General features: G+C 45.4%; 8 protein-coding genes across 8 annotated transcripts; 4 read left to right on the top strand and 4 right to left on the bottom strand.

Annotated features, from left to right (window-relative positions):
• Positions 1-2,042: 2,042 nt before the first annotated feature.
• JR316_0005180 (Glucoamylase) lies at positions 2,043-3,223 on the top strand (the record flags this gene model as incomplete). Its single annotated transcript, XM_047890944.1, has 2 exons — positions 2,043-2,150; positions 2,201-3,223. 2 exons carry the CDS (start codon positions 2,043-2,045, stop codon positions 3,221-3,223), a joined length of 1,131 nt encoding a protein of 376 aa, XP_047750705.1.
• Positions 3,224-4,208: 985 nt separating this feature from the next.
• Positions 4,209-4,799, bottom strand: JR316_0005179 (uncharacterized protein; the record flags this gene model as incomplete). The annotated part of the gene is made up of 1 exon (XM_047890943.1): positions 4,209-4,799. One exon carries the CDS (start codon positions 4,797-4,799, stop codon positions 4,209-4,211), a length of 591 nt encoding a protein of 196 aa, XP_047750704.1.
• Positions 4,800-5,077: 278 nt separating this feature from the next.
• JR316_0005178 (uncharacterized protein) lies at positions 5,078-6,739 on the bottom strand (the record flags this gene model as incomplete). Its single annotated transcript, XM_047890942.1, has 3 exons — positions 5,078-5,559; positions 5,616-6,627; positions 6,683-6,739. The coding sequence occupies 3 exons, from the start codon at positions 6,737-6,739 to the stop codon at positions 5,078-5,080; spliced, it is 1,551 nt and encodes a 516-aa protein (XP_047750703.1).
• A 205-nt stretch (positions 6,740-6,944) lies between these two features.
• Positions 6,945-8,517, bottom strand: JR316_0005177 (uncharacterized protein; the record flags this gene model as incomplete). The annotated part of the gene is made up of 4 exons (XM_047890941.1): positions 6,945-6,950; positions 7,084-7,270; positions 7,304-7,466; positions 7,533-8,517. 4 exons carry the CDS (start codon positions 8,515-8,517, stop codon positions 6,945-6,947), a joined length of 1,341 nt encoding a protein of 446 aa, XP_047750702.1.
• Positions 8,518-9,578: 1,061 nt separating this feature from the next.
• On the top strand, positions 9,579-11,002 carry JR316_0005176 (UDP-xylose and UDP-N-acetylglucosamine transporter; the record flags this gene model as incomplete). Its single annotated transcript, XM_047890940.1, has 2 exons — positions 9,579-9,952; positions 10,003-11,002. 2 exons carry the CDS (start codon positions 9,579-9,581, stop codon positions 11,000-11,002), a joined length of 1,374 nt encoding a protein of 457 aa, XP_047750701.1.
• Positions 11,003-11,715: 713 nt separating this feature from the next.
• On the top strand, positions 11,716-14,593 carry JR316_0005175 (Cytochrome P450 monooxygenase 75; the record flags this gene model as incomplete). The annotated part of the gene is made up of 16 exons (XM_047890939.1): positions 11,716-12,070; positions 12,132-12,202; positions 12,259-12,288; positions 12,340-12,376; positions 12,428-12,491; positions 12,600-12,759; positions 12,872-13,262; positions 13,322-13,344; positions 13,409-13,441; positions 13,495-13,736; positions 13,792-13,806; positions 13,864-13,938; positions 14,004-14,059; positions 14,120-14,235; positions 14,310-14,489; positions 14,555-14,593. 16 exons carry the CDS (start codon positions 11,716-11,718, stop codon positions 14,591-14,593), a joined length of 1,887 nt encoding a protein of 628 aa, XP_047750700.1.
• Positions 14,594-16,272: 1,679 nt separating this feature from the next.
• On the bottom strand, positions 16,273-19,635 carry JR316_0005174 (Nuclear cap-binding protein subunit 1; the record flags this gene model as incomplete). The annotated part of the gene is made up of 13 exons (XM_047890938.1): positions 16,273-16,404; positions 16,463-16,761; positions 16,816-17,454; positions 17,505-17,692; positions 17,751-17,992; positions 18,045-18,263; positions 18,321-18,575; positions 18,631-18,786; positions 18,836-18,991; positions 19,043-19,220; positions 19,275-19,366; positions 19,425-19,504; positions 19,569-19,635. The coding sequence occupies 13 exons, from the start codon at positions 19,633-19,635 to the stop codon at positions 16,273-16,275; spliced, it is 2,703 nt and encodes a 900-aa protein (XP_047750699.1).
• Positions 19,636-21,908: 2,273 nt separating this feature from the next.
• JR316_0005173 (uncharacterized protein) lies at positions 21,909-23,167 on the top strand (the record flags this gene model as incomplete). Its single annotated transcript, XM_047890937.1, has 6 exons — positions 21,909-22,005; positions 22,060-22,092; positions 22,140-22,372; positions 22,444-22,519; positions 22,568-22,890; positions 22,946-23,167. 6 exons carry the CDS (start codon positions 21,909-21,911, stop codon positions 23,165-23,167), a joined length of 984 nt encoding a protein of 327 aa, XP_047750698.1.
• Between the last annotated feature and the right edge of the window lie 57 nt (positions 23,168-23,224).

The following is a 23,224-nucleotide window of genomic DNA, read 5'->3' as shown; positions in this document are numbered from 1 at the left end:
CACGCGCAACTGTCGGCTTAAAACAAAAACAATTTTTGCTGCTCTCTGTGTATTTGTAACCTGTACTACAATCGACATTAATATCACGTAGTTTAACGATGTTCAAAAGGAAACTAGAAAAATATGCAATTGAGTTTTATATTCTGCTTTGGGATTCGTTGGTGGTTTATGCGTTATGTGTGATTTGTTATGAAATGGTGTGCCTTTCATATTCAACGTCGTTTAAATGCCTTGTTCGACGTTGGCTACGGTTTGGACGCTTTTCTTACGTAATTGGCCCCTTTTCGCCATGTGAGACTCCGAGGTACCGCTTAGACTCTGCTTTGTTGGATTCTACCAGTTCTACCAACTATGCACCAAAAACTATACATTATCCTCATTTACTTTTGCTAACTTGCAGAGATTTTTTTATCCTTTTGTAACAGCATGGATTTGGCTGGATTTGGAAGCTTTTCCACTCCTCGGATCGGACGCGAGTCAACGCGAGACGCTTGCAATAGTAAGTTATATCGCCAGTCGTCATCGTTTCTTTCAATATTACTACCCGACGATTTGGATTGTGGACTACAAAATCACTGCTTTCCATCTACAGCTTTCAAGGTCCGGATTGTGCATCCTTTGACCGATGAGGAAATGGTTTTTTCGGATAGTAACCTTGATTTTCGCTGTCTGTTGGGGTTTTTAAAGTTTGTGTTTGACTCTCTTCGTTTGTTGAACCTGTGTTCGGTCCTGAAGCCGATTTTGTCTTTCGAGATCTGTTCAAGAAGTAACCAATTTTTTTCTTTTCAGAATGTCCGTGCTAGGTGGATGGAATGACATTGGTTCGCTGGCAGTATTCGCAAATTACGCAGCGGATGTCCTGAGGGAGCACAATATGTAGCGTCTCGATTTTGAGCCATCTATACCCATCCGAATTTTTCTTTCATATGCGTACTATCGGTGGACCTCAGTGGGATCTCATGAACCGATCAATTCTACTTGTGAAACGACACGGTTTTCCAAAACGCTAATATCGCCAAATTTCTCCAGGTCGTGCTCAGGTCTGGCGCTGTTGTTGCTACATATCAACTTCTACCCCGGACATGCGGGGTACGGCTGCTATTGTCCCATCCCCAGTTGACGTTCCTCTTCTGATCGAACGCGCTTTTATATGTTTTCAACACGCATGGGTAGGTCATCCTAGATGTATCCCCAGCAAATCCCCAGGTCATCTGCCCAGCTATGGAGCTAATTTGCATGTTATTGCCACGTGCGAATGATAAAAGCACTTGGGCCCTCGTCTGCCCTCGTCTCGGGAGGGCAATATGCCCGTGCAATTATTCTTCGACCGCTATATCCGACCTACCACGCGAGGGCCATGTGGGACGGGGGAGCGGAGCACGGCAAAGTTTTCTGAACACTTGACCAGGATTGACCCCACATGGCATACGTAAACGGTATTGAGGTAATTTCGCGATGATGTCCAGTTGCTGCTAAAGCCTAATCAACCTCCAAAGACGCCCACATCCGTATTAACCGATTATCGGTGACTCTGCCTATAGGGAGGACATCTTGCGGAAAACATGACTTCATTTTCTATTCTGGGACACTGTAGCCAACTTTTTTGACCATTTACCATAGACCACCGATATTCTCAGGAAGAGCATTTGGACACATATTTTGCGGTCGATGACTTGCGCGGAAGTTTTATACTGGTTCGTCAGAGCCTGCCAGACTTGTTGAACTTGATCAGTTTTCTTCAAGTGTTCTATGGAAGGTACGCCAAGATGCTACACAAAAACTCCCGTAGTTATGTGATTAGATATTTGGTGCTCTTCCAGCTTCGACTAAATTTTGCAGCAGTTTCGGTAAGATATTCTGGGCCGAAGTTTCCCTTGCATGGATACGCAAAACATTGGGCTGAATCAACGCCGTACCTCAGCTGATACAACCCAAGCATGATTATAGAAATGCCTCGGACCATTATGATTTTTTTTCAAAACGTATAAAGAGGATGCATATTTGCAGCATATCGACCATCATCCTCTTCACCACCGTCTGAGATGAAGTCTATCACTATCTTCGTTGCTGCCGCATTCTCTTTCGCCACATCGGTTTATGGGCATGGTTATATGACTATTCCACACAGTCGCAGTCGTCTTGGAGCTGAGGTAGCGTATTTGTCTACATCTCGGTCGTCCAACCTCTGAAATTTCCACAGTCTGGAATAGATACATGCCCTGAATGCGCCATCTTGGAGCCCGTAGAGGCCTGGCCTGACCTCACTGCTGCTCCTGTTGGCCGAAGTGGTCCTTGCGGATACAACGCTAGAGTCAACGTCGACTACAACACCCCTGCGAACACTTGGGGCTATTCTCCTGTTGTCACTTACACTGCCGGCTCTACCGTCGACGTTGAGTGGTGTGTCGACCACAACGGTGATCATGGAGGGATGTTTGCCTACCGCATCTGTCAAGATCAGGCCATCGTCGACAAGCTGAAGACTCCTGGCTACATCCCCACTGCTGCTGAGAAGCAAGCGGCGGAAGATTGCTTCGAGGCCGGTACACTCAAATGCACCGACGTATCTGGCCAGTCCTGCGAGTTCAGCGGCGATTGCTCCCCTGGCCAGCCTTGCTGGCGCAACGATTGGTTCACTTGTGCCCCCTTCGGCAACGGCAGATGCCAGGGAGTTGACAATTCTCGTCTTGGATCGTGTTACACCAGCATTGCTGGAGGCTACACCGTCACCAAAAAAATCAAAATCCCCAACTACAGCTCCAAGCACACTCTTCTCTCCCTCCGCTGGAATTCTTTCCAAACCGGACAGATCTATACGTCCTGCGCCGATATTGCCATCACCGGAGGCTCAAACGGTGGCTCCCCATCCTCTACTACATCATCGAGCGGCCCTGTCATTACATCTCCTACCTGCTCCACCGTATCCGTTACCTTCAACCACAAAGTTTCTACAGTTTACGGCGAATCCATCAAGCTCGTCGGATCCATTCCTCAACTCGGCTCATGGAACCCCTCCTCCGCTGTTCCCCTCTCTTCCTCGGGATACACTAGCAGCAACCCCTTGTGGTCAATTACAGCTACCCTTCCCGCCGGTACATCATTCCAGTACAAGTTTATCAAGGTGTCCAGCAGCGGCGCCGTCTCTTGGGAAAGCGACCCCAACAGGTCGTACACTGTCCCATCCAGCTGTGATTCCCCAGCCATCGCGTCAAGCTGGCGCTAATTTTGAACCGGCGTTGGGATTGTTTCGGAAAACTTGAAATTACCGGTCTCTGATGTCTTAATAGTACTTGTATAATAGTATGTAGCGATACAACTAGTTATATCTGTTTTCATAGTCGGCTTCTTATATGTCTACAATATTTTTGCAATTCAAAAATACAACCAGTGTGGAAACTTGATCAGTGCTTGTGTGATTTTCTAAACATGAGATTCTGTGGCCATTAAACGTTTTATTAGACTTAGTGCCATGAGCTTTTAACTCTGATTTAGGCCACTTTTTGTAGAAATGGACGAGCCACGCAAATGCCGCGCGCGTGCTTCAGCGTCAAAGACATGGCGCCTATATCATTACTTGGCCATCAATCTATTTTTAGATAGATATCTTTGGAGTTTCTCCCTTGTTCCGTCTTCCAGACTGCATACCCATTACGTTAGAAATTAGGCAAGGTACCTATCGTCTCTAAAAAGCTTACTATAGATAAATACACGGTATATGTGGGAAACAGCAATTACCAGTTCTACAGGCTACAGTCCAAAAGAAACGTTGGCAGGGAAAGCCGGACCCGAGTACTTTCCCCAATGCATAGATATAGAAGATATAAATAATTAGCAGACAGAGGAGCTTGATATAGGAGCTAATTGGAACCAGTTATGTGCGACCATGATCATTTTATCAATATAATGGTCCTTCCGCAAGGCCACGAGGCCGAGTTTGATCATCTCCCTGTTGGATGCTAGGCTGGGAGCTGACAGATCGTTAGAAACTCTGTAGTGCATAGACGGGAAAAGGTATTCATTGTGCAAAATTAGTCGCGATGAGACTAATGAGAGAGGTTTGAGGAATACCTGTATGGTGAAATGACCAGTGTACAGAATAACGACCGAGGGGTTCAAGATGATAAGATTGAGTCGCAGGTTTGTAGTCGAAGAGTTGAAGAGTGAAGCCTGAAGGTTAAGAATTAATCTCTTAATTCTTCGAAGTACATTTAACCTTCTGAGGTTATGGAAGGCGGGACATTGATGATGTTGACAAACTGTAGGCGCTTTACACGGGAGCTGGACTGAAGGGATAGAAAGAGGTTTTGGGTCTCATCGTTGAGCGATGTCCAGTTGAGATACGCTTCTTCGAGGACGAACGAGAACTTCTCGACTCGAGTTGCCGAGATGGTATGGAGTAACCACAGAAAACTGTTTTCCGCCTTCAACCAAGCTTTGAGGTCCCATAACACCGACAATAAACCAGGTGATTCCCTCCCGATCTTAAGCCATCGTAATAGTGGTACTAGGTTCCCAACTCCGCGCACCGAAACCTTGAATGAGTGCATCTGCTTTAAGAGAGCTGGATTGCTGTCCAAAAGCTGCCGCAAATTCTCCATCCTTTTCAGGACGTTGTCGTCCACCACCAGTTGGATATCCTCGAAGAGTCGTTTTTGAGCTCGTGGGCGGAAGAGCCATGATGTAGCATTGCAGGTCCGCAGAGTGCACTTGTCACCCTTTGAGGCTACGCAGTCGACGATGGCATCTAGAAGCTCCTGTGGTAGGCGAGCTGCTTTGCGAGAGCGGCTCCAAATTGTCATGTCGCTTAGAGAGTTGGGACCTATTCACCGGACCTGAGTGTCGGCTCACAGATAATGGACGAGAAGGGTAGAGGCGAGTCGTGAGAGTTTTGTACATAAGTATTATAATTCTCAACTTAGTTTACACGGGGACTGAACGAGGTCGTCATCCAAGTCGGGGCAGTCAACGTTCTGAAACTACGGTACACTTGTTTTTACATGACATGTTACCTAGTCGAACCATAATCGAGGCACTAGCTACGTTCTAAATCTTACATTGACACAAGCGGTAAAGTACATCAAATCATTATTATCACTGGTAAAAAGGTTGAAGTTACGTTGATTTGGACATCCATTGATGGGTTGCTGGATAACCTTGGAAATAGAATATGGGGATCGATAGGAGCCTCTTTCTGTGGTAAAGAAACTGTGGTGCCCTGCACCTGGAAATGCACAAGGTTGTATTCAAATACAACTTTTTTCAGATTCTCCAAACTTTGTCGAGCGAAGGCAGCGTCCAAAACCTCCCAGGATGAGCCGGGGGCAAAAAATACACGGGCAAATTCCTCATAATATGTAGAGGCATGAGGTCGGAACTGCATCAAGTTTACTTCGATTTCGACAGTTATGGAGGTTAACGGAATGGACGATTCCGAAGGAAGTAGCTGTATCATGGCTAGCTGACTTGCTTCAGTCTCGAATAATGATGCTGATATTGTAAATTTTAGGTCACGTAGTCGCTCGAGTTGATTGACCGGCATGTAGACAGTAGAGCTACGTTCTATAGTTGGGTTGTCTATTCAGGGGAAGGCTAAAGAGTAAGGAGGAGTGACTTACGTGTCCATTCGTATTGAAACTCGAGGTATTCTATGGTGGATGCAGTGTGCGAGATAAATTTTTGAACACAATGACGTTCTTCTTCGATTCTTGTTGGGACACAAACCACTAGTTCCCGTAATCGAGGAAATGATACAATCAATTCAACAGGGTTTTGCGATGGTGGAAAAATGTCACCAGCCCCAAGAGCGTGCAGAAAGTACATGTACGGGGTATTGGAAAGGTCCAGTTTTTCGATTTTTGAGATGATTGGCGACTTGGCAATAATAAGGTTTCGTAGTTCATTTGCATTCTGCCTGAGCCAGTACATATTTGAGAAGGTCACTTCACGCAGACTATCCGAGGTGAATATATTGAGAAGAATCGAGAACGGGAGGTCGGTAATGCCATTGAGAGTCAAAGACTTTAGTAATGGGTTTGAACATATCCGCGCAATGAAAGGATTGTATTTGCTATCCCAAGCATGTCGTCCAACTGGTTTTTGATGTAAATTGAAGGAGTCCAATGTTTTACTGCAAGCCATAACTTCCAGGAGCTTCATGACGTTGTCCTTGACGAGTCCCGCTCGTGACATTATCTGGTGTGGTTTGCCTTCAAGCCGCAAGCGAACTTTGCCCATCAAAGTGGGTGGATCAGGATTGGGAACGTGAATGGTGATGGTCAGGAAGCGAATGGTGGAAACCAGATTGGCGCCGCATAGGTTCCGTGTTAAGATTTTTACAAACTTTGCAGCACGTTTTTGTGTTGAAAATGTGGAGTCTCCCTGGCCAAAGTGGAGATCGACACGATTGAAGAGATGGATACGAGTTTCGTAATAGAACGCTTTCGATATCAAGGAGCAAACTTTGAGAGTGCCGATGTCCATAGAATGGTCTGTAGCTGCATCTGAATCCGATGGCAGGGAGATAGCCGCTACTTCATTGACGATGATGTGCACGATTTCCTGTGGCAACTCCAGCGGCGCCGAGTGGTTTGACTGGGGGGCGGCCATCAGAGTTTGGCCAAAATGCGGCTATCGCACCTATCAGGCCAGCTTTTATACACTTTTCTGTGCCCACAAATCTCACCTCATCCTTGTTCATCGATGGTAATTGTGGGCGGACGTGAGGTCTGTCTCTGAGCATCTGACAGGGTTATTGTTCGTTCATTGTCACTCGGCTTGATCGCGGCAAAGAGTCGTGGCAGATTTGTGTTCTATTTTTTGACTGTCTCCGAACAGAAAACAAAACACCATACATACAGGGATCTTAACGTATATCCTGACCTCATCTGATGCAGTGGGCGCTGGTCGACAAGAACACTGTATTAGTATGGCGGCACCCGAGTTTATCAACTCTAGGAAAATTCAAAGAACATTGAAGTGATCTAAAAATGGACGGTGACTACATAAGACATCCAGATAGAGTTTGACAGAATTTGATAACAATGAAGTAATGTTTGGTAAGAGGAGTTTAGTAGGAATATTTACTGTTTGTCGGGACTGCGGCGAGGAAGAGTCGGTGTCCTTGATGTAATAAAACAATTTAAGATTGAAAATAAATTCCTTCAGGTTTGGAAATGCAGAAGTAAACAGGGCAGTATCGATTGCCTCCCACCCAGATAGCGGACCTAGATCTCTCCAGGTCAGGTTGGAGTCCCTACGTATGTGCTTTACGCTGCGATGCACATAAATGTCCACAATGACGGACGTTAACGTATTCGCCGCGGTATCCGATCCAAGGAGCTTTGCTATCATTTCTTGCTTTGTGCAGAAGTTTTTACCGATGTCGAAGGAAGTCGTGCAGATTTTCAGAGAACACAACGAACTTAAATCGCTGAGACGAAATGAACCCTGGGAAAGGGCGTCATACACTGCAGAGATAAAAAAGATAAGCTCATGAAAAAAGTCAGCTGATGATCTCGAAACCTTGTACGCACTTGACCATTTGTACTGCTGTAATTCAAGGCATTCCAACGTTTGAGAAATATGTTGCAGAAAACTCCAAAGCTCGTCCATTTCCGAGGGAAGGGTTGGGACAGATATCGCCAACTTTCGCAAGTAGGGGAATGTAACATATCTCGGCGTCGAAGCATGCCCATCGCATTTCAAGATATTGAGGAGAGCTGAACACGAGAAGCCTGTAGCTTCGAGTTGTCCAAGATGAGAGACTCGTCCCGATGAGGTGCCTTGTCCGTAGCTAGAATCTGGATGGTCTGATTGAATGTTGGCTATGCTGATTTGAGAGAGGGTCAAATTGTATAAATGGGTCGACTGAATGGCATCCTTTAAAATAGAAGACGGAAGCGCCACGACTTTACTGATTCGCAAAGATCTGAGCGTTTCTTTGGCGCATATATCACCCAATCCGTGACCTATTTTGCCGTTACAGTCCCATACGTAGAAAGATTGCCTTCCAACAATTTCCAAAGTGTGCAAACAGGCCGTGTTCAAGGCGGCAATCGTATTCGCCGCGTCTGTGCCTCGTAGGCGAAAAACATCGACAAACCGAAGGACCGACCACCGAGACGTCTTGGGTTTAATAGCCCCTGTGCCACTGAAGGGTAGGTTTACGAATGATTTTTTCCTGAAAGGTAGGTCGACAGTGAAGATCAGGGTTCGGAAAAAATGGACTACCCCGTCACTTTCCGCCATGCCTAAACTCTGAATTCGGCCATTGTGTTGATGACCATGCTTGTCGATGCGAACGTGAACTTGAGAAAAAAGGTGCTTCCGAGCTTGTTGTCGAAAAGAGTGGGACACGAGGGTACAAGCCTTGAGAGTAGAAAGTGCGGCACGTCTTGGTTCCGTAGATGATTGAAGGGATGACGCGACCTCGTCGATGACAAGATTAACTATTTCCTGGGGTAGCACTGGTATAGCTGACGATGCCTGAGGTTGTCGCGGATTAAACAGTCGTCCCATTTAGAGCATAGTTCTAGGAATCCAGGATAGCATCGGCGCGTTGAAGCTGATGTCTATAAATCTGAGTTTGGTGTGAGGAGCATAAAACGCAATACACGCAAATCTGACATCATACCTGGTTCCGGATACTGGCCCCAGTTCGGAATTCGAGAGCCTTATGCGGATGCCTTTGAGATACATGGGAGACGTCACCACAAATTTAAAGCATGACCACACTGTCAAGGCTGGCAATACATGTGGTTGAGCTAATGCTGAATCAGGGTTGAACCATATGGCATCATTGCAGCGAAAGTCCACTGAGAGATCATTTTGGAATCATTCGCTCGATCCAAAGTTTGAAAGTCGTCGGCAGAATAGAGCGAAAGAACCGGGATAAAATTGAATAGTCAACGATTTTGCCATTCTCTGAGTTTTTTACAGACTTTGGCGAGCAAGGTGGACGTAAGTCTTGAGAGAGAGCGTTGACGACCCCGCCGTCAGCGGAGAATGCCAGATTGCGCACATATCTCCGCCTCAATAATTTGATATTCCGCGCGGGTAAAACTCCGAGCCCTCCAGGATTTGCCTCCACCACTTTGCAAATCATTTAAATTCTCAGAACGGGAGGTGCCTCTAGTTCCTCGCTGCCATACGCGTATTGGCCTTATATGACCGTATGTTTATGTTAACCAACCCAGCATCAAGACTTCAGTGATCACTTGGTCATTAAATGAAGATAAATGAAGACAACCACTGGTACTAACAAATTAACATGAAACGTTCTCTATAATATACTTTTTCCTGTAAATTAATACCAAACACCTGCCTCACAGCTTCCAGACACCAATATGTTCCCCTGGCTGTTGTCCAGTCGTCGTCCAGTACCCCTGGACGCAGCACATCCAGAATGTGGCCCAGGCATACCACGTGATCTATAGCTACGTGTTTTCCTTGCTTTTTGGCATTGGATTCACCTTTATAACCGACCACTTGCGACAATGTCTCTTATCGCTGACACAACATATCTACCTAATTGAGTCTTCTTAAAGTCATCCGCATTGATTCCTGATCCTAGACGGGCAATGTTAACATCACTATCTGGCTGGATCACTACCCTTTCTCTCATCTTTGGCGGCTGCTGTAGCAATGCAATCACTCTGGAACAAATCACATCGCAGAACCCACACGCTGGATCTATATTGACCTTTTTGCAATTTTTAATCATTGCGCTTCACGGACTACCAACCTTCCTAATATGGACACGGCTAGGTCCCAGGTTTAAACCGCGAAGAGTTCCGATCACTGCATATATCGTTCAAGTCGCGTTGTTTTACCTCATTTCTCTGCTCAACAATGCAGCATTTGCATACCAAATTCCTATGGCCGTCCATATCATCTTTAGAAGTGGGGGTCTCATGATAAGCTTGTTATTTGGATGGTTAATATCGAAGAAGAGGTATGTATTTTTCTCTGATTATAACAGAACATTTCACCTCGATTGTTCAGATACACGGCGACCCAAGTTCTCTCGGTCTTTTTGGTGACTTTGGGGGTTATTCTGACGACCTTCTCTGCCCAGCCTTCATCGAAAGGAAAGATGACTGCAGACACATATACATATTCCAAAGGCATTGGAATCTTGACATTAGCCCTTGTCCTTTCAGGTGCATTAGGATTGGTACAGGATTGGTCGTTCACTAAATACGGACGACCAACCCTTACTTCTAAATCCTCAGACATCCCACCTCAGTGGAAAGAGTCTATGTTTTACCTTCATCTCCTTGGTCTTCCTATGTTTCTACCTCTTCTACCAAAGCTCGCAGGCCAAATGCACGAGCTCAGCGTAGGCCCGCGATCTCAATTTGACTTTCCTATTCCCATTCCGACTACGGCAAACCTAACAACTGCATTCCCCATGAATATCATCCCACCATATTCTCTCCCTCGCCTCCCGATTCAGATCTTTCAACAATCAGAAAACGCTTCACTGTTATCAATCACTCAAGATGCCAACTCCAACGCGAACGCGATCCTCGTATCTGTTTCTCTTCCGCATATCTACTTACCCCTTGTGTTGAACACCGTGACACAGCTTCTCTGCGTCGCGGGCGTGCACAGGCTGACGACGCGTGTCAGCGCATTGACCGTCACCCTCGTCCTCGTCGTGCGGAAGGCTGCGAGCCTCATCATCAGTGTGATTGGTATATCCAAAGTCGGCGCAGAAACTTGGGATCTTACAATCCGCGGTCTCAAGTACATCGCCTCGTCGCTTGGATTGACCATCCTCGAGGACGGTTGGTCGGCGAATATGTTTGGAACGGATCTCCGTTCTGTTATGAGCTCGGTTGGTGGGACGCTAGTGGGCGTGGAGACTACAAAGCGCCGCCCACAGGTCGATAACAGGATGATGTGGGCGGGCGCGTTCTTGGTTATGCTGGGGACTGTCGGCTATACTATCGGTAGTCAGAAGAAAGAACCGGTGAAAGAAAAGAAAAAGGTAGAATAGCTGCGTTGTAAACCCGTTGTGCATTTAGATAATTTTTTTATTCGAGGTTCGTCTATGCTACTCCGGCCTTGCCGTTTTTTAGTCAATTTTGCTTTCGCCTTGTCGCTGGCGTTGAACTTGAGCGTGCAATAAATAACCGGCTACTGCAAGTAGCCGGTGCTACCAAGGGAGTAGCCGGATACGCTAACAGTTTCTCGCGCTTTGCTTCTTTCGCATGACGTTCGTCCGAATCGCCACTCTATATCGTAGGAAACTCATGAAAATGACAGTCCTGTCATCTATGCTGATTCGAGCATTCGGTCAGTCTCCGAGTTAAAACGTCATCTTCTTTGACGACCTTTGTGCAAAGAATCGTGGTCTCGCTATGACGTTTCCGAATCAGCATCCTGGCAAGTCGACGTTGCCTAATGCCGTGAATGTATTCACTGGCATTGCAATTATGTCCACCGGATTACTGGTTTCTGCGACCCTATCTTGATCCACAATCAATGCAACGATCACGTACACAGTTATGTGCCCACCACACCCGTGCATATAAAACGCCCTTTAGACGATTTTTAGAATCCCAACAGCGCCCAAAGTCCTTCTCCATCTATTCCTGGCCATCTTGGCTCAAATACTTCTACGCATCACCTGCTTTAAAATCTGAGGCCTGAGAGGCTTGAAATTTCACCAAGAAAAAGCCCCCCACTTGAAATCGTTACTCAGTCTTCATGGAATCTATCCCTCGAGCATCGCGAAGCGCATTCGTGATTCCCCCAGGACCTCTATACCTCCTCAAGTTATTGCCCTTCTTCCTCGGTCCACCGACAGTGGCAATATCTATTCTTCGCGCCGATGCAGTTTTTGCAAATCGCGCCATACCGACGTGGTTGTATATCGCTGCTGCTTTGCTGGCGCGCCCTCTCTTCTCCGTTTTTCAACGCTATTACACAAGATACAGTGTCGCAAAAGCTGCCGCCGCAAGCGGCGCGTTTGTAATTCCTCATGTTCAGGAGGAACGGCCTGCGTTTGCGGGTTTGTCCCTGATGAAACAGCTTGTACAAGACCTCAAGAATGGCTATCCTGGTAAGTGCCAGCTTTCATGAGTTTGAACCGAGGAGGACATCACTCAACTATCTATTATTAGGGGATTTGATCTTGAAGTGGAAAGAGATGTATGGAAACGTCTATCAGTTAAGACTTGTATCCGATAATCGAGTACGCTTTCTATCTTGCTTTGTCCAGTCCGTCCTCAACTCAAATAAAATTCGCAGATCGTGACTTTTGAACCCGATCACTTCAAAGTAAATAGTGTCGAAGTCTATTCTGGATACATGTATTAATTTGCACCACAGGCCATTCTTGCTACTCAATTTGAGTCTTTCGGCAAAGGTAACAACTTTCTTGTACTAGAAGTAAACCTTATTGACACAGTTTCTATAGGCCCCATCTTGCACAGCCAACTGAAGTCTCTTCTTGGTATCGGTGTATTCAATTCCGATGGTCTGTTGTCCTTCTTTGATCGTCTCCGCTATAGAGAGACGCTGACATTTTTGCACAACAGGTTCCATGTGGAAGTGAGCTACTTTCATTTAACTAACTTCTCTCATTCAAGCTGTATTGATGATCAACGCATAAGATTCCACCGAACCATGACTCGCCCCTTCTTCACTCGCGACCGAATCAGCGACTTCGATATCTTCGAGGATCACGCGGATCGAGCGCTCAAACTTGCCAAGGATCGCCTAGCCGAAGGTCAGGCCGTCGATATCCAGGTCAGTATATTGTTACAGGCTACAGCCACCAGCGCCCCACAGGCTCCTTTTTGCTCCATATGCTTTTGTGAAAACTGAAATTTGATACTGACTCCACTACACGTTCCTTTAGGATTTAACATCGCGCTTCACGCTTGACTCCGCTACTCAATATCTTTTCGGGCATGACGTCCAATCCCTCTCTGCCGGTCTGCCGTACTCTCCTGAATCCAAAGTTCAGAACTCGACCGAATTTCTGAATCATCCCTCTAACGTGTTCGCTGATGCATTCCTTGCCGCTCAAATTCAAGTCGCCTACCGTGCTCGTATGGGCCCCAACTGGCCTATGGGTGAATTCTGGGGTGACAAGATTGCGCCACTGAGGCGAATTCTTGAAGATTTCATTGAGCCGCCCTTGAGGAAGGCATTGGAGGAAAAGAAGCAACGGGAACTTCTAGGCGACTCCAAGGTCGATGATTCCGAGGGAGAAACTCTTCTAAAAAATCTTGTCCAGGAAACGCAAGGTTTGTGTTCAACTCCATTCTCTAGTCCTAGTCAAACTGACTTCACATAATTTGAATAGATTTCGACGTCCTCAAGGATGAGGTAATAATGTTATGACACAGTGTGGTGGTTGGCTCTTTCTGACTGATTTGGCATGACTTCACAGATGATTAATCTTCTCGTGGCAGGTCGCGATACTGTACGCTCTTTCCATAATATTCTGCTTGCAAATTCTCATGCAAGATTCTATAGACGTCGACAACGTTAACATATGCATTTTATATGCTCGCAGAACACCCAGACATCGCAGAGCGTCTCCGAAATGAAATACTTGATATTGTTGGTCCGACGAATAGGCCTTCATACGATAACCTCCGGGATCTAAAGTACTTGAGAGCATTTTTGAACGGTCGGTCATACTTTCATAACGTATATGCTTATCACCTCATTATGAACTTTCTCCATATAGAGGTGTTGAGGCTTTACCCACCAGTGTAAGCATCGCCGAAATCTTCTCGCAATTTTAGCTAATGATAGAATGCGTAATAGCCCATTCAACAGCCGGTGGGTCGTCTTGTTTTTAGGTTGATATAGATCTCGTTTACTGACTCTATTCCTTAGCATGTCCACTGAAGCCGCTATATGGACATCTCGAACTCCTGGATCCAAGCCATACTACGTGCCAAAAAATACAAGGTCTGTATTTGCCAGAGTCGGATGCGATTTAAAAAACTGATGAAATTGACCTTGCTGTTATCTAGAATTCTGTATAGCATTTTCCATATGCACCGCAGAACAGACTTGTGGGGTCCCGATGGTATGCTCAGTCTTTAACGCATATATGCGTCGTATAACAACATTGATTCCGTCCTACCAGCGGAAGAATTCGACCCCGACCGTTTCCTAGACGAACGCCTACACAAGTACATCACACCTAACCCTTACATCTTCCTTCCATTCAACGCAGGTCCTCGTATCTGTCTCGGCCAACAGGTGTGACCTTCTCGTTCTCAATATCCGAATTAACGTTTGAACGTTTCCCTGTTTTCGTTTTTTATTTATAACAGTTCGCCCTCCAGGAAGCATCTTTCTTCCTTGTCAAAATGCTGCAGCAATTTACCAACTTCAGGCTCGCTCCCGATGCTCAGCCTGAGGACAGCAAACCTCCGGCGAGCTGGGCTGAAGGAAGTGGAAGACGGGCGACAGAAAAGATTAGACCTGCTATGCACCTCACATTGTTTGTGAAGGTCAGTACATTTAACATTTGATATGCCAGGATAATTCAATGCTAATATGCGTAATTTGTATATAGGGAGGTCTTTGGGGACGCATGGACGAAGTTAAAGCATAAGTTAACGACTCATACGTGCACTGCCCTCTGGATTTTGCTTAGAATTACTGTATAGAAAGACTTATTTTAGAGTAGACTGATAACGACGTAATGTTTTTTTAAGATAGGAGTATTTCTCTTTGATGATCACGAACGACTTCATCAACTAAATTTCAGTATGAGAGCCTACTACTCGCTCCTTGAAGTCGAGACACAGCACTTTCTTGTATGATATTGATACAGAAAATCTATGACAGGATTTTTTTTGTCTTCTCTTCTTGAGTGGTTCAAGAGAAAAGATAAGAAAATTTACCTTGACCAGACGCTGTCTCAAGAGTAAGTCTTGTGCAGTATAAATTTAGATTCAGTACATAAGTAAAACTTCATAGTGACAGACATCGAGCCAAAGCGACTTGCAGTGAAACCAGCTTGGGGTCAGAATCTCATCCTAGATTTGATTCGTCAGGGTGAAGCCATCAAAGCACCAGACGAGATGTTTGAAATTGATTAAAGTGAGCTTAAACACTACCAATCAGAAAGCCTACATCAAGCAATCGTTGAATAGTCACAGCTAACACTACAGTGGCTTCCTTTTATTTCTAGGTCTAGTGGTTTCAAGTCCTGTGGTTTTTCTGTCCTTATGCGCGCCCATATCTTGTGTATGGCCAAATACTTTTCATAACTCGCTTTCGTTTCATTACTACCCGTCTCAATCTATAGTAATACTAGTAGTCACATTTAAATATGAGCTATCTTCAATGATGTTCAGCTGGTATACAATGGGTGATCAGTCGAGGCGTGCATGTGAGCCGGTGTGGCGAAGAGAGAGACATGGGTCTGAAACTCACGTAGCACTTTTGGTTGCCGCTCTGCTGGATCCTCAGGCTAGGGCATTCCTCTGTTGTAGGTGACAATGAGATGGAAGAAAGTGAAAGATGCAAAGGAGGACGAACCCTGGATATGACCTACTCCACCGCAGGAGTAGCACTGTTTTGCGGTAACTGTCCTCGGGGAAGGACAGGCGGATGATTCGTGGCCGGGCTGTCTGCAATTATATAGCACAGACGCTGCTCAGAAGAGCAATTCTCGGCGATGTGGCCCACTGACTCTAGTTTAGGCGGGCGATAAACAAGAGAAAGAGAATTAATAACTCGCGATTGCCACACTTGAAACATCCCTTCCTAGAAAACTAGTACGCCGTATCGATCCTGTGTGATAACTGCATTGTGAGCGAGAATAGCGAGACAGATAGAGATGGACAGACCTCTCATTTCCCGCTTCCAACTAACCGCTTACAACTCAGCCTAATAATTTTCAAGTTTGTGTCATCATTGTATTGCAGTTGTCTGTCCGTGAATTTGCCATACATGCATTGGCAGTTTCATTGATCCAAGAAAATACAGATATATAAATCTGAATACATCCAGGTTTTTACCATTTAGATAGGACATTCTAGTCAACTATAGTTACTCTTGGTCCTTTCAGTTAAAAAAAATGCAACTCGTCTCGCTTGTGCATATAACATGAGATATCCGAGTGAATTTGACTACGATACCTAGTCTATAGTAGAAAAACACTGCTAAACATGATAGCCGCCACCAAGCAGCCGCTAGAGGTAGTAGTTGAACAATAATTCAAGTACAATGTAGCGGAATGAATAACCAATCTCACAGGCAAACGAAAGCTGTGGAATGACTTTATCATGGTTCTTGGCCGGTAGCAATGTTCCACACTAGCTTGAGCAAGTCCGCAGCTGGATCCTTCGCATGCTCAAATCGGGAGAACGATACTGCGTAGAGAGTGTTCGAATATGTTCGCAAGTAAGGTGCATACTATTCGTCCAATGAATGCATAAGTAAAAGTATAGGTATTCAAGGGGGAAACACATACCGCTCTGCAGAATTGGCGATACCATCCCCACGTTTCCCACGCATTCCACTCATCCCGACCCCAGTTCCCTCGGTTCTCCCAGGCAGCTTCGGTAATGACAGTACGAGCGTGAGGGTTCGCGTTGGTGTCAGTAGGTGATGGAGCAAGGCATGAAACAAAGCCTTCGAGGGTACGTGAAAGGGCTGCTTTCTGTTCTTTTGTAAGGCTAGAAAAGGCTTTCAATGCAGTTGTTATCGCAGGATTTTCCACCTGAGGAACCTCTTTCTCTGGTACCGCTGGCACCGCATCCTCTGCCGATTCTGAGAAAAGTATCCGTTAACGTTTGATCTAGCGAAAGAAAGAGAAATGCATACCTTTCGGTTCAGCATCAACCTCCATAGTCTCATCAGCCCTAGCTTTGGATCGAGCCCGAGCGTCATCATCCTCCTTTCTCAATGCTGCCACTTTCCTCTTCGCAATCGTCACTCGGCCATTGGCCTTATCTAACGCGCCTTTGAGCAAATCCCACTCAAACGCACTAAGATTCATTGGCCCAGCTAATTCAGCCAGCTGACCAACAGCAACACCGTTAAGGAATGTCCACCCAACGACGTCTGTAGGGTCGACTATTTGGTATTGCATGAGCTTGTCAAACACAATTGCGACCATCTGTCTGTTGTGTTTCCAGAATGAGGCAGCAGCCGTGAGCACATCCGCCTTGGCTTCAGGATTTCCACTCCCACCAGAGCCGGAAATACCGCCGCTCGCGAGGTTGCGTAGCAGAGGGAGATAACGCTCAATCGCGTTGAGGAAATGTGAAAACGAGCGCGAGCCGATATGTAAAAGTGACTGGACGACAATACTTCGAACAACGGAGTCCACGTTTATGTGTCCGTCTTCTGATGTTTCGAGTGTACTCTTGAGCGAGTCGAGGTGGCTGATGACATCTTCCACTTTCGCTCGACCACGGAAGAGGTTCAATACTGCAACTGCAGCATCATGATGTGCATTGGCTGAAACCATATTAGTACAATTTGGCACTGAAATTTGGCCTTCCACTTACTAGGGTCATCGTATTCGAATGCAGGTGACGGAGCTTGCTCCGGAATAGTGTACGCATCAGGCGATTGCATTGATGGCGGAAGCGTCTTCAGAATGCGGTCATGGTATGCCAAACGAACCTCAAATTCAACTGCCCTGCGCATGAACGCACGGCGCGGATGTTGGACGGGTAGAGATAGGTCAGGAACCCTAAAGCGACAACAAATGTATTTAATTCACGAAGCTTCATTGGATAAATTTTACTTACCACTCCTTCCACACCCATGAAAATCCGAAATTGCTCATATGAACAGCAAACCACTCAGCAAATCGTCTCGCAGCCTCAACATCAAGGCCATCCGAAAGAGAGTTATACAGCTTACGAATCGATTTTCCTACTGCGGGACCAACTGTTGAAGGCGAAAGTTTGCATAATTCTGTAATGAGAGCAATGTAGTAGATCGACTTTTTGGATGATTCCGGCAGAATCAAGTATGCACCAAGAACTGTCTGATGGGAAATCGATAAAATACACTAAGATAATAAAATCAATAAACGCTACCTCGATGATGGTACTCTCGAGCTGCCAATCTTTGCCAGGCGTAGGCTCTGACTCGACGGGGGCACCTGGTTTTGGTTTGAAAGTCCCAGGGAGATTCCATTTGGGATATTCCAGCAAAAGCCTTGCGCATTCCTTACGGTTGACTTCGAAGATATCGATTATGTCTAATAACGCTGTACGAACAATGTATCCCGGAGGGCTCTTGGGATCCGGAGAAACCTAAGGAAGGGTTAGGGTGAGCCAAAGTAATAGAGCGAAAATCAAGGACGGACGAACGTCGTCGGGGAATAGACGAATGAAGAACTCGGGCCATTCATCTTTTTTAACTTGAGATTCTTCACCAGACTCGGTTGACATTGAGTCGATTTCAATGACTTCAGGAGGAACCAAAACAGCGGGCAGGACATAAGGCGTCAAGACCGTTGAGTCAATTTCTTCATTATTTTTATATGGCTGAGGAACACAGTTTTCTGTATCTTTGAAGTCGGTCGCGTTTAACGTTACCAACGAACTTAAAAGAATATCGAGGAGCTATGAATGAACAATGAGATGTGGACAGTAGAGTCGCGCTGCTTAAATAGCTTACTTCAACTGTGCCGTCACTCGGCATCATCTGGTTGGATATTCTAGTAGAAGGCGATACCAGCCATTTTTCTTGTGCAGTAGAGTCTGCATATGTTTGGATTGCTGTGATTATCTCATCGGTAATGGCAGGGGAGGCCGCTTTGAGGACAGGACCGGCCTAACAATGTCATAAATTTCGTTCACGAATTGAGTGTCAAGCTACGAACCAATAGTAGTCCCTCTCCGGCACATAAAGCCGCCCGTTTAGCTCGTCCATGGGATACGCCGAACTCATCCAACACAGATGTAAATGACCTAAGAAGAGCAAACATAGAATCAGTAGAAATCAGCCTGGCCACAGTCAAATGGGCAAAGAAATGAATCTATTCATTGTCAATAAAACTGTCTTCCCACTGAATAAGAGGGTAACTCACGCAAAGACGCGTCTCTCTCCACTCCACTTTGTCGAGGTAAGCTTGAAAGCCTTTCCAGAAATCCTCCAAAACAAGTCGACCAAGCGGTGATTCACCAGGAATTGAAAGTTCTGTTGGGTTATGAAGCAGACGCAAAAGTGCAGCATAGAAAGGAATCTTATATGGTTGTTCTGTAACTCTAGAACATGCGTTAAGAATCGTGCACAGCAACCACAATGAGCATAGCACGTACCCTATTCGAAATGCCTCTGAGAGAATGGGAATGTTGCGGGGAACATGATCACGAATTTGTTGTTCTAACCGCGGAAGTTCTTCTATAGGATCCTGGTGATACTACAGTCAGCTTCGAAGTGAGAGCAGAACAAGTCACGAAACAGCTCACAACTTCGCCCAATTTGATAATTGCTGTTTTGAGTTTGTCGTCTGGAGACTCATAATCACGTCGGCGGTCATCATAATCATCTGCGCAATCCCAGAAGAGAAAGTTTCATACAGTCACTCATTCAACATAACGCCCATTCCTCACCTCTGTCTCGATAGTGGTTCCGTTTATTACGGTATCCACCTCCACGACCGTGACGTTCATAACTCATCTCTCAAGCAAATTCTGGGGTTACCAGATAACAGTAGTTTTCAGTATCAAGGTTGCTCGGTGACCGTAGTTTGTCGATGCTTCACAGAGTGACGGTTCATTCGAAAGGATTTCGAATTTGAGTCCAAGGTCGCACAACCCGTAGGCACGTGATGCGAAGAATCCTGGCTTCGAACAACATGTCTCTCTGGCACCGACGTTCACATTCAACCATCAATGATTCATCCTATTCTCTCTCAGTAAAGACTGAGAAACACAATGAAAGTGGAGGGACTGCATAGCACATCCACAGGGCCTACCGCAAAAAGAACTCTAATTTCACGGCTTTAATTCAAGGAATCAAGCTATAACCAAGCTATAACGTTGACATTCGACTTTCATGAATCACAGGAACGCTTTTTCATTGGAACAAACACCCAACAATTTTCATCATACTAGTACATATGCCCCCAACGCTACATCTTCTAATCAACGATGCAACGAAACATATTATAGGGTGGCGCTCCGGGCAAATGTCAGATCAACTTCACCTACTAGATCAGCCTGGCCAACACAATATCCTCAGGAGTAGTCGAGGTTATTAGATTTAACGTATGTGACTTGATCGGTCTACTTTATCACTTAAAGCTACAGAGCTTTGAAGCCTTGATTTTTTTCGTCATCCCAAATCCAGCCACCGCAATTGAACCAAGCATGGATAGAAGCCAAAACCTCCAATTGCTCTTTACAGGTATGTTTTTGGTTGAATCTATCATATCAGCCATCTGAAATTTATTGAAGACATCTGTAGTTTGATATTTTTTGAGGAATCGGTACAGATGACTCCTTGTGATTCCGCTCACGATCGCACAATCTGACATACATTCGTCGACAAAACAGGTATGTTACGCCGGCAGCCCTCGTCGTCATATTTCGTACTAACTTAATTGTAGTGTGGCAAATGCTTTGCCCATTCGTGGACCTCGATAATGCTACGCAAAACGGTATGATACAAGAATTCGATAACACTGGCCATTCCATGGCACAAAAGACGTCAATTGCCTCATTGACCTCGCTATTCCTATTTCCGAAACCCTTTTGGTATGGCATAAACATAACTAAAAGATACAAATTCACCTTGATCCATTCTAGGCATGGAGACGCAACGTTCTTTGGGAGAGAAGCAGGTGGATGCTGCAAGGATACTCTGTGGTATTTTTTTGGAGAATGCGGTAAGGTTTATTGAAGTATCACCCCTTGGCAAATTTAATATCATTTTAGCTTTATTGATCCTCTAACAATCAGTTTCTTTGCGTCGCTGCGTCGCTGTTAACATAACTATGGGATCTCATTGGGATTTTCTTGACGTCTACTTTGCGCCATCCTTGAGCGTCACTTTTGCAGCTTCAATACCGGTCGAATACCCAAGATCTTAGTCAAGTCGGGGGTCCCTTCACACCAAGAACATGCTTATTTGCGGTATTCTGCTTATCCTGCAGATATCTTGAGCTTACATGCTTAATTTTACTTAAAGCTATCTTGGACCCTGTCACTGTAAGTCATTGGGCGCTCGAAAACGTTGACCTTCAATTGATATGGCGCTTATAATTGGGTATGATACCAACGCTCGTGAACTGTCAGTGTCGGTGACAATATAGATCTGAGTCCCAGCCTGTTCAAACAATCTCACAGTTATACTTCAACGAAAGAGAATCTGAGGTTGAATCAAGCCTCGGATTAGATCCCCGTCCATCCAGCAATCTACCAAGGAAGGCTATTTAAAAAAAGGAAAGTGTGTCAGTATATCTCAAGAAGATGCACTTGTAATTTGTATGGATGTCTCTGACTGGAAAAAATTTTGTCGATCATCATCACTTACCATGACACTTCCCTTTATCACCGTTTCCCCTCTATCCCCCGGGGTCCCTTACTTGGCTACTTTCTTTAGTAATCGATGAGATGAATAGCACTGAGTTGCCACGGCCGACACCCTACAACAGCCAAAGGTTGTCAACTCATGGGAAAAAATCTTCATTCTCCTTATCCATGACAGCTGACGTTCTGCGCATCTGTGGTCACCAGCTGATAGAAAGTTTAGTTGGAGCTCGCAAAACTGGAAACCTATTCGAATTGACCATATTGGGATAAACAATCGGCAACTGCCAATGAAGCGATCAACTGCCAACGACTCGGATGTAGTAAGACCGTACTCTTCACTCGCCATTACTTCGATAGCATTCTCACTTCCTATAAAACGAACCAAACTAGAAACGATGGATTTAGTTCATTGTGACCATGCCCATTCCCCAATCAGCTCAGCACCAATTGTGGGTTGTCCAAGCGACAATCGACTCCCTTGTCGAATCGACACTGTTGCAGTCATTCACTACAGGTTGGTTCTATCCAATCAGGATAGTCGTTTTCGCTACTGACACTGATTCTCGAGGAATCTATGCTTTACTTTTTCTCCAAGCTATTGGTATGCTCGACCGCTCATGTGCTTTATTAGCGACTTATACACCCCAGGGCCTTCTGTAAAGCAAAAAAAGAGAATTGTCAGCGGAACATTGAGCACCCTTTTTGTTGTTATTGTGATAAACTTGGCGGCGGCATGGAGCACATGTCGTTCTGTGGTGGTCGTTCATGATACCTCACGGGAATCAATGGCGCAAGATTTATTCACTGGCCCAGAGTCTACGATGCAAAAAGTGGCATATGGAACTCTAGCAATTTCTGTTATTATTGCAGATACATTTATGGTAAGCCAGATAAGCTACCGTCACATATTCGTGAGTCGCGAATAGGCTTTCATTTTGTATTCCGAGTCCAGGTTTGGCGATGTTATATGCTATGGCAAACCAAGTTAATATTAGCCGTGTACGGTCTCGTTCTTGTCGGAGAAATTAGTGAGTTAAAAATTGCGTATGGTGCCATTTCTCATTTACAGTTTGAAGTTATTCTCCCGATATTTTTGGTTTTACATATCACACTGGGGTCTAGATTTGGCTTCCTCGACCTCTACTTTATTTTATCCTTGTGCACCACAATAACAACGTCCGGCCTCATCATATATCGGATCGTCGACGTATCAAGTCGAGGAAACAATGACATAAGTCGCTACCATTACACCATAAAAATTCTGGTCGAGTCCGGACTATTATACACAGCGGTCATTTTGATCTGTGGAGTTACGCATTTGATGTTGGACTTTGGAGTGGTTACACCTGGTGTAATTCAAGCGGTTCAGGACTTTGATGCTATCTTGGTTCCCGTCACTGTGAGTAAACCTTGCAGCTTCGCACCGGATACACTTTCTGAGTCCGTATGCAAAGGGCATAGCCCCAACCCTTATCGCCTCCAGAAACGCCACAAAACGCGAGGAAAAAAGAGAAAAAGAGAACCGTTCGACCTCCCAAATGATTTCTCAGCTAAATTTTCATAGAGATGAATCGAGAGCGGACCGTTCGCAATCTACGCAATCTGAAAACTTTGAAACCTCTCAGACAACTCCTGGAGCTAGCAGGCAGTGGCAATGGCAAGCTCGTACAGTTTAATTCTAAACTTGTGCACATAAAATTTCCATGTGTCAAAGCAAGATATAGAATGTGCAA

Source organism: Psilocybe cubensis, chromosome 4 (genome assembly GCF_017499595.1).
Source record: "Psilocybe cubensis strain MGC-MH-2018 chromosome 4, whole genome shotgun sequence".
Taxonomy (NCBI): Eukaryota; Fungi; Basidiomycota; class Agaricomycetes; order Agaricales; family Agrocybaceae; genus Psilocybe; species Psilocybe cubensis.
This window is presented reverse-complemented; position numbering and strand designations above follow the sequence as displayed.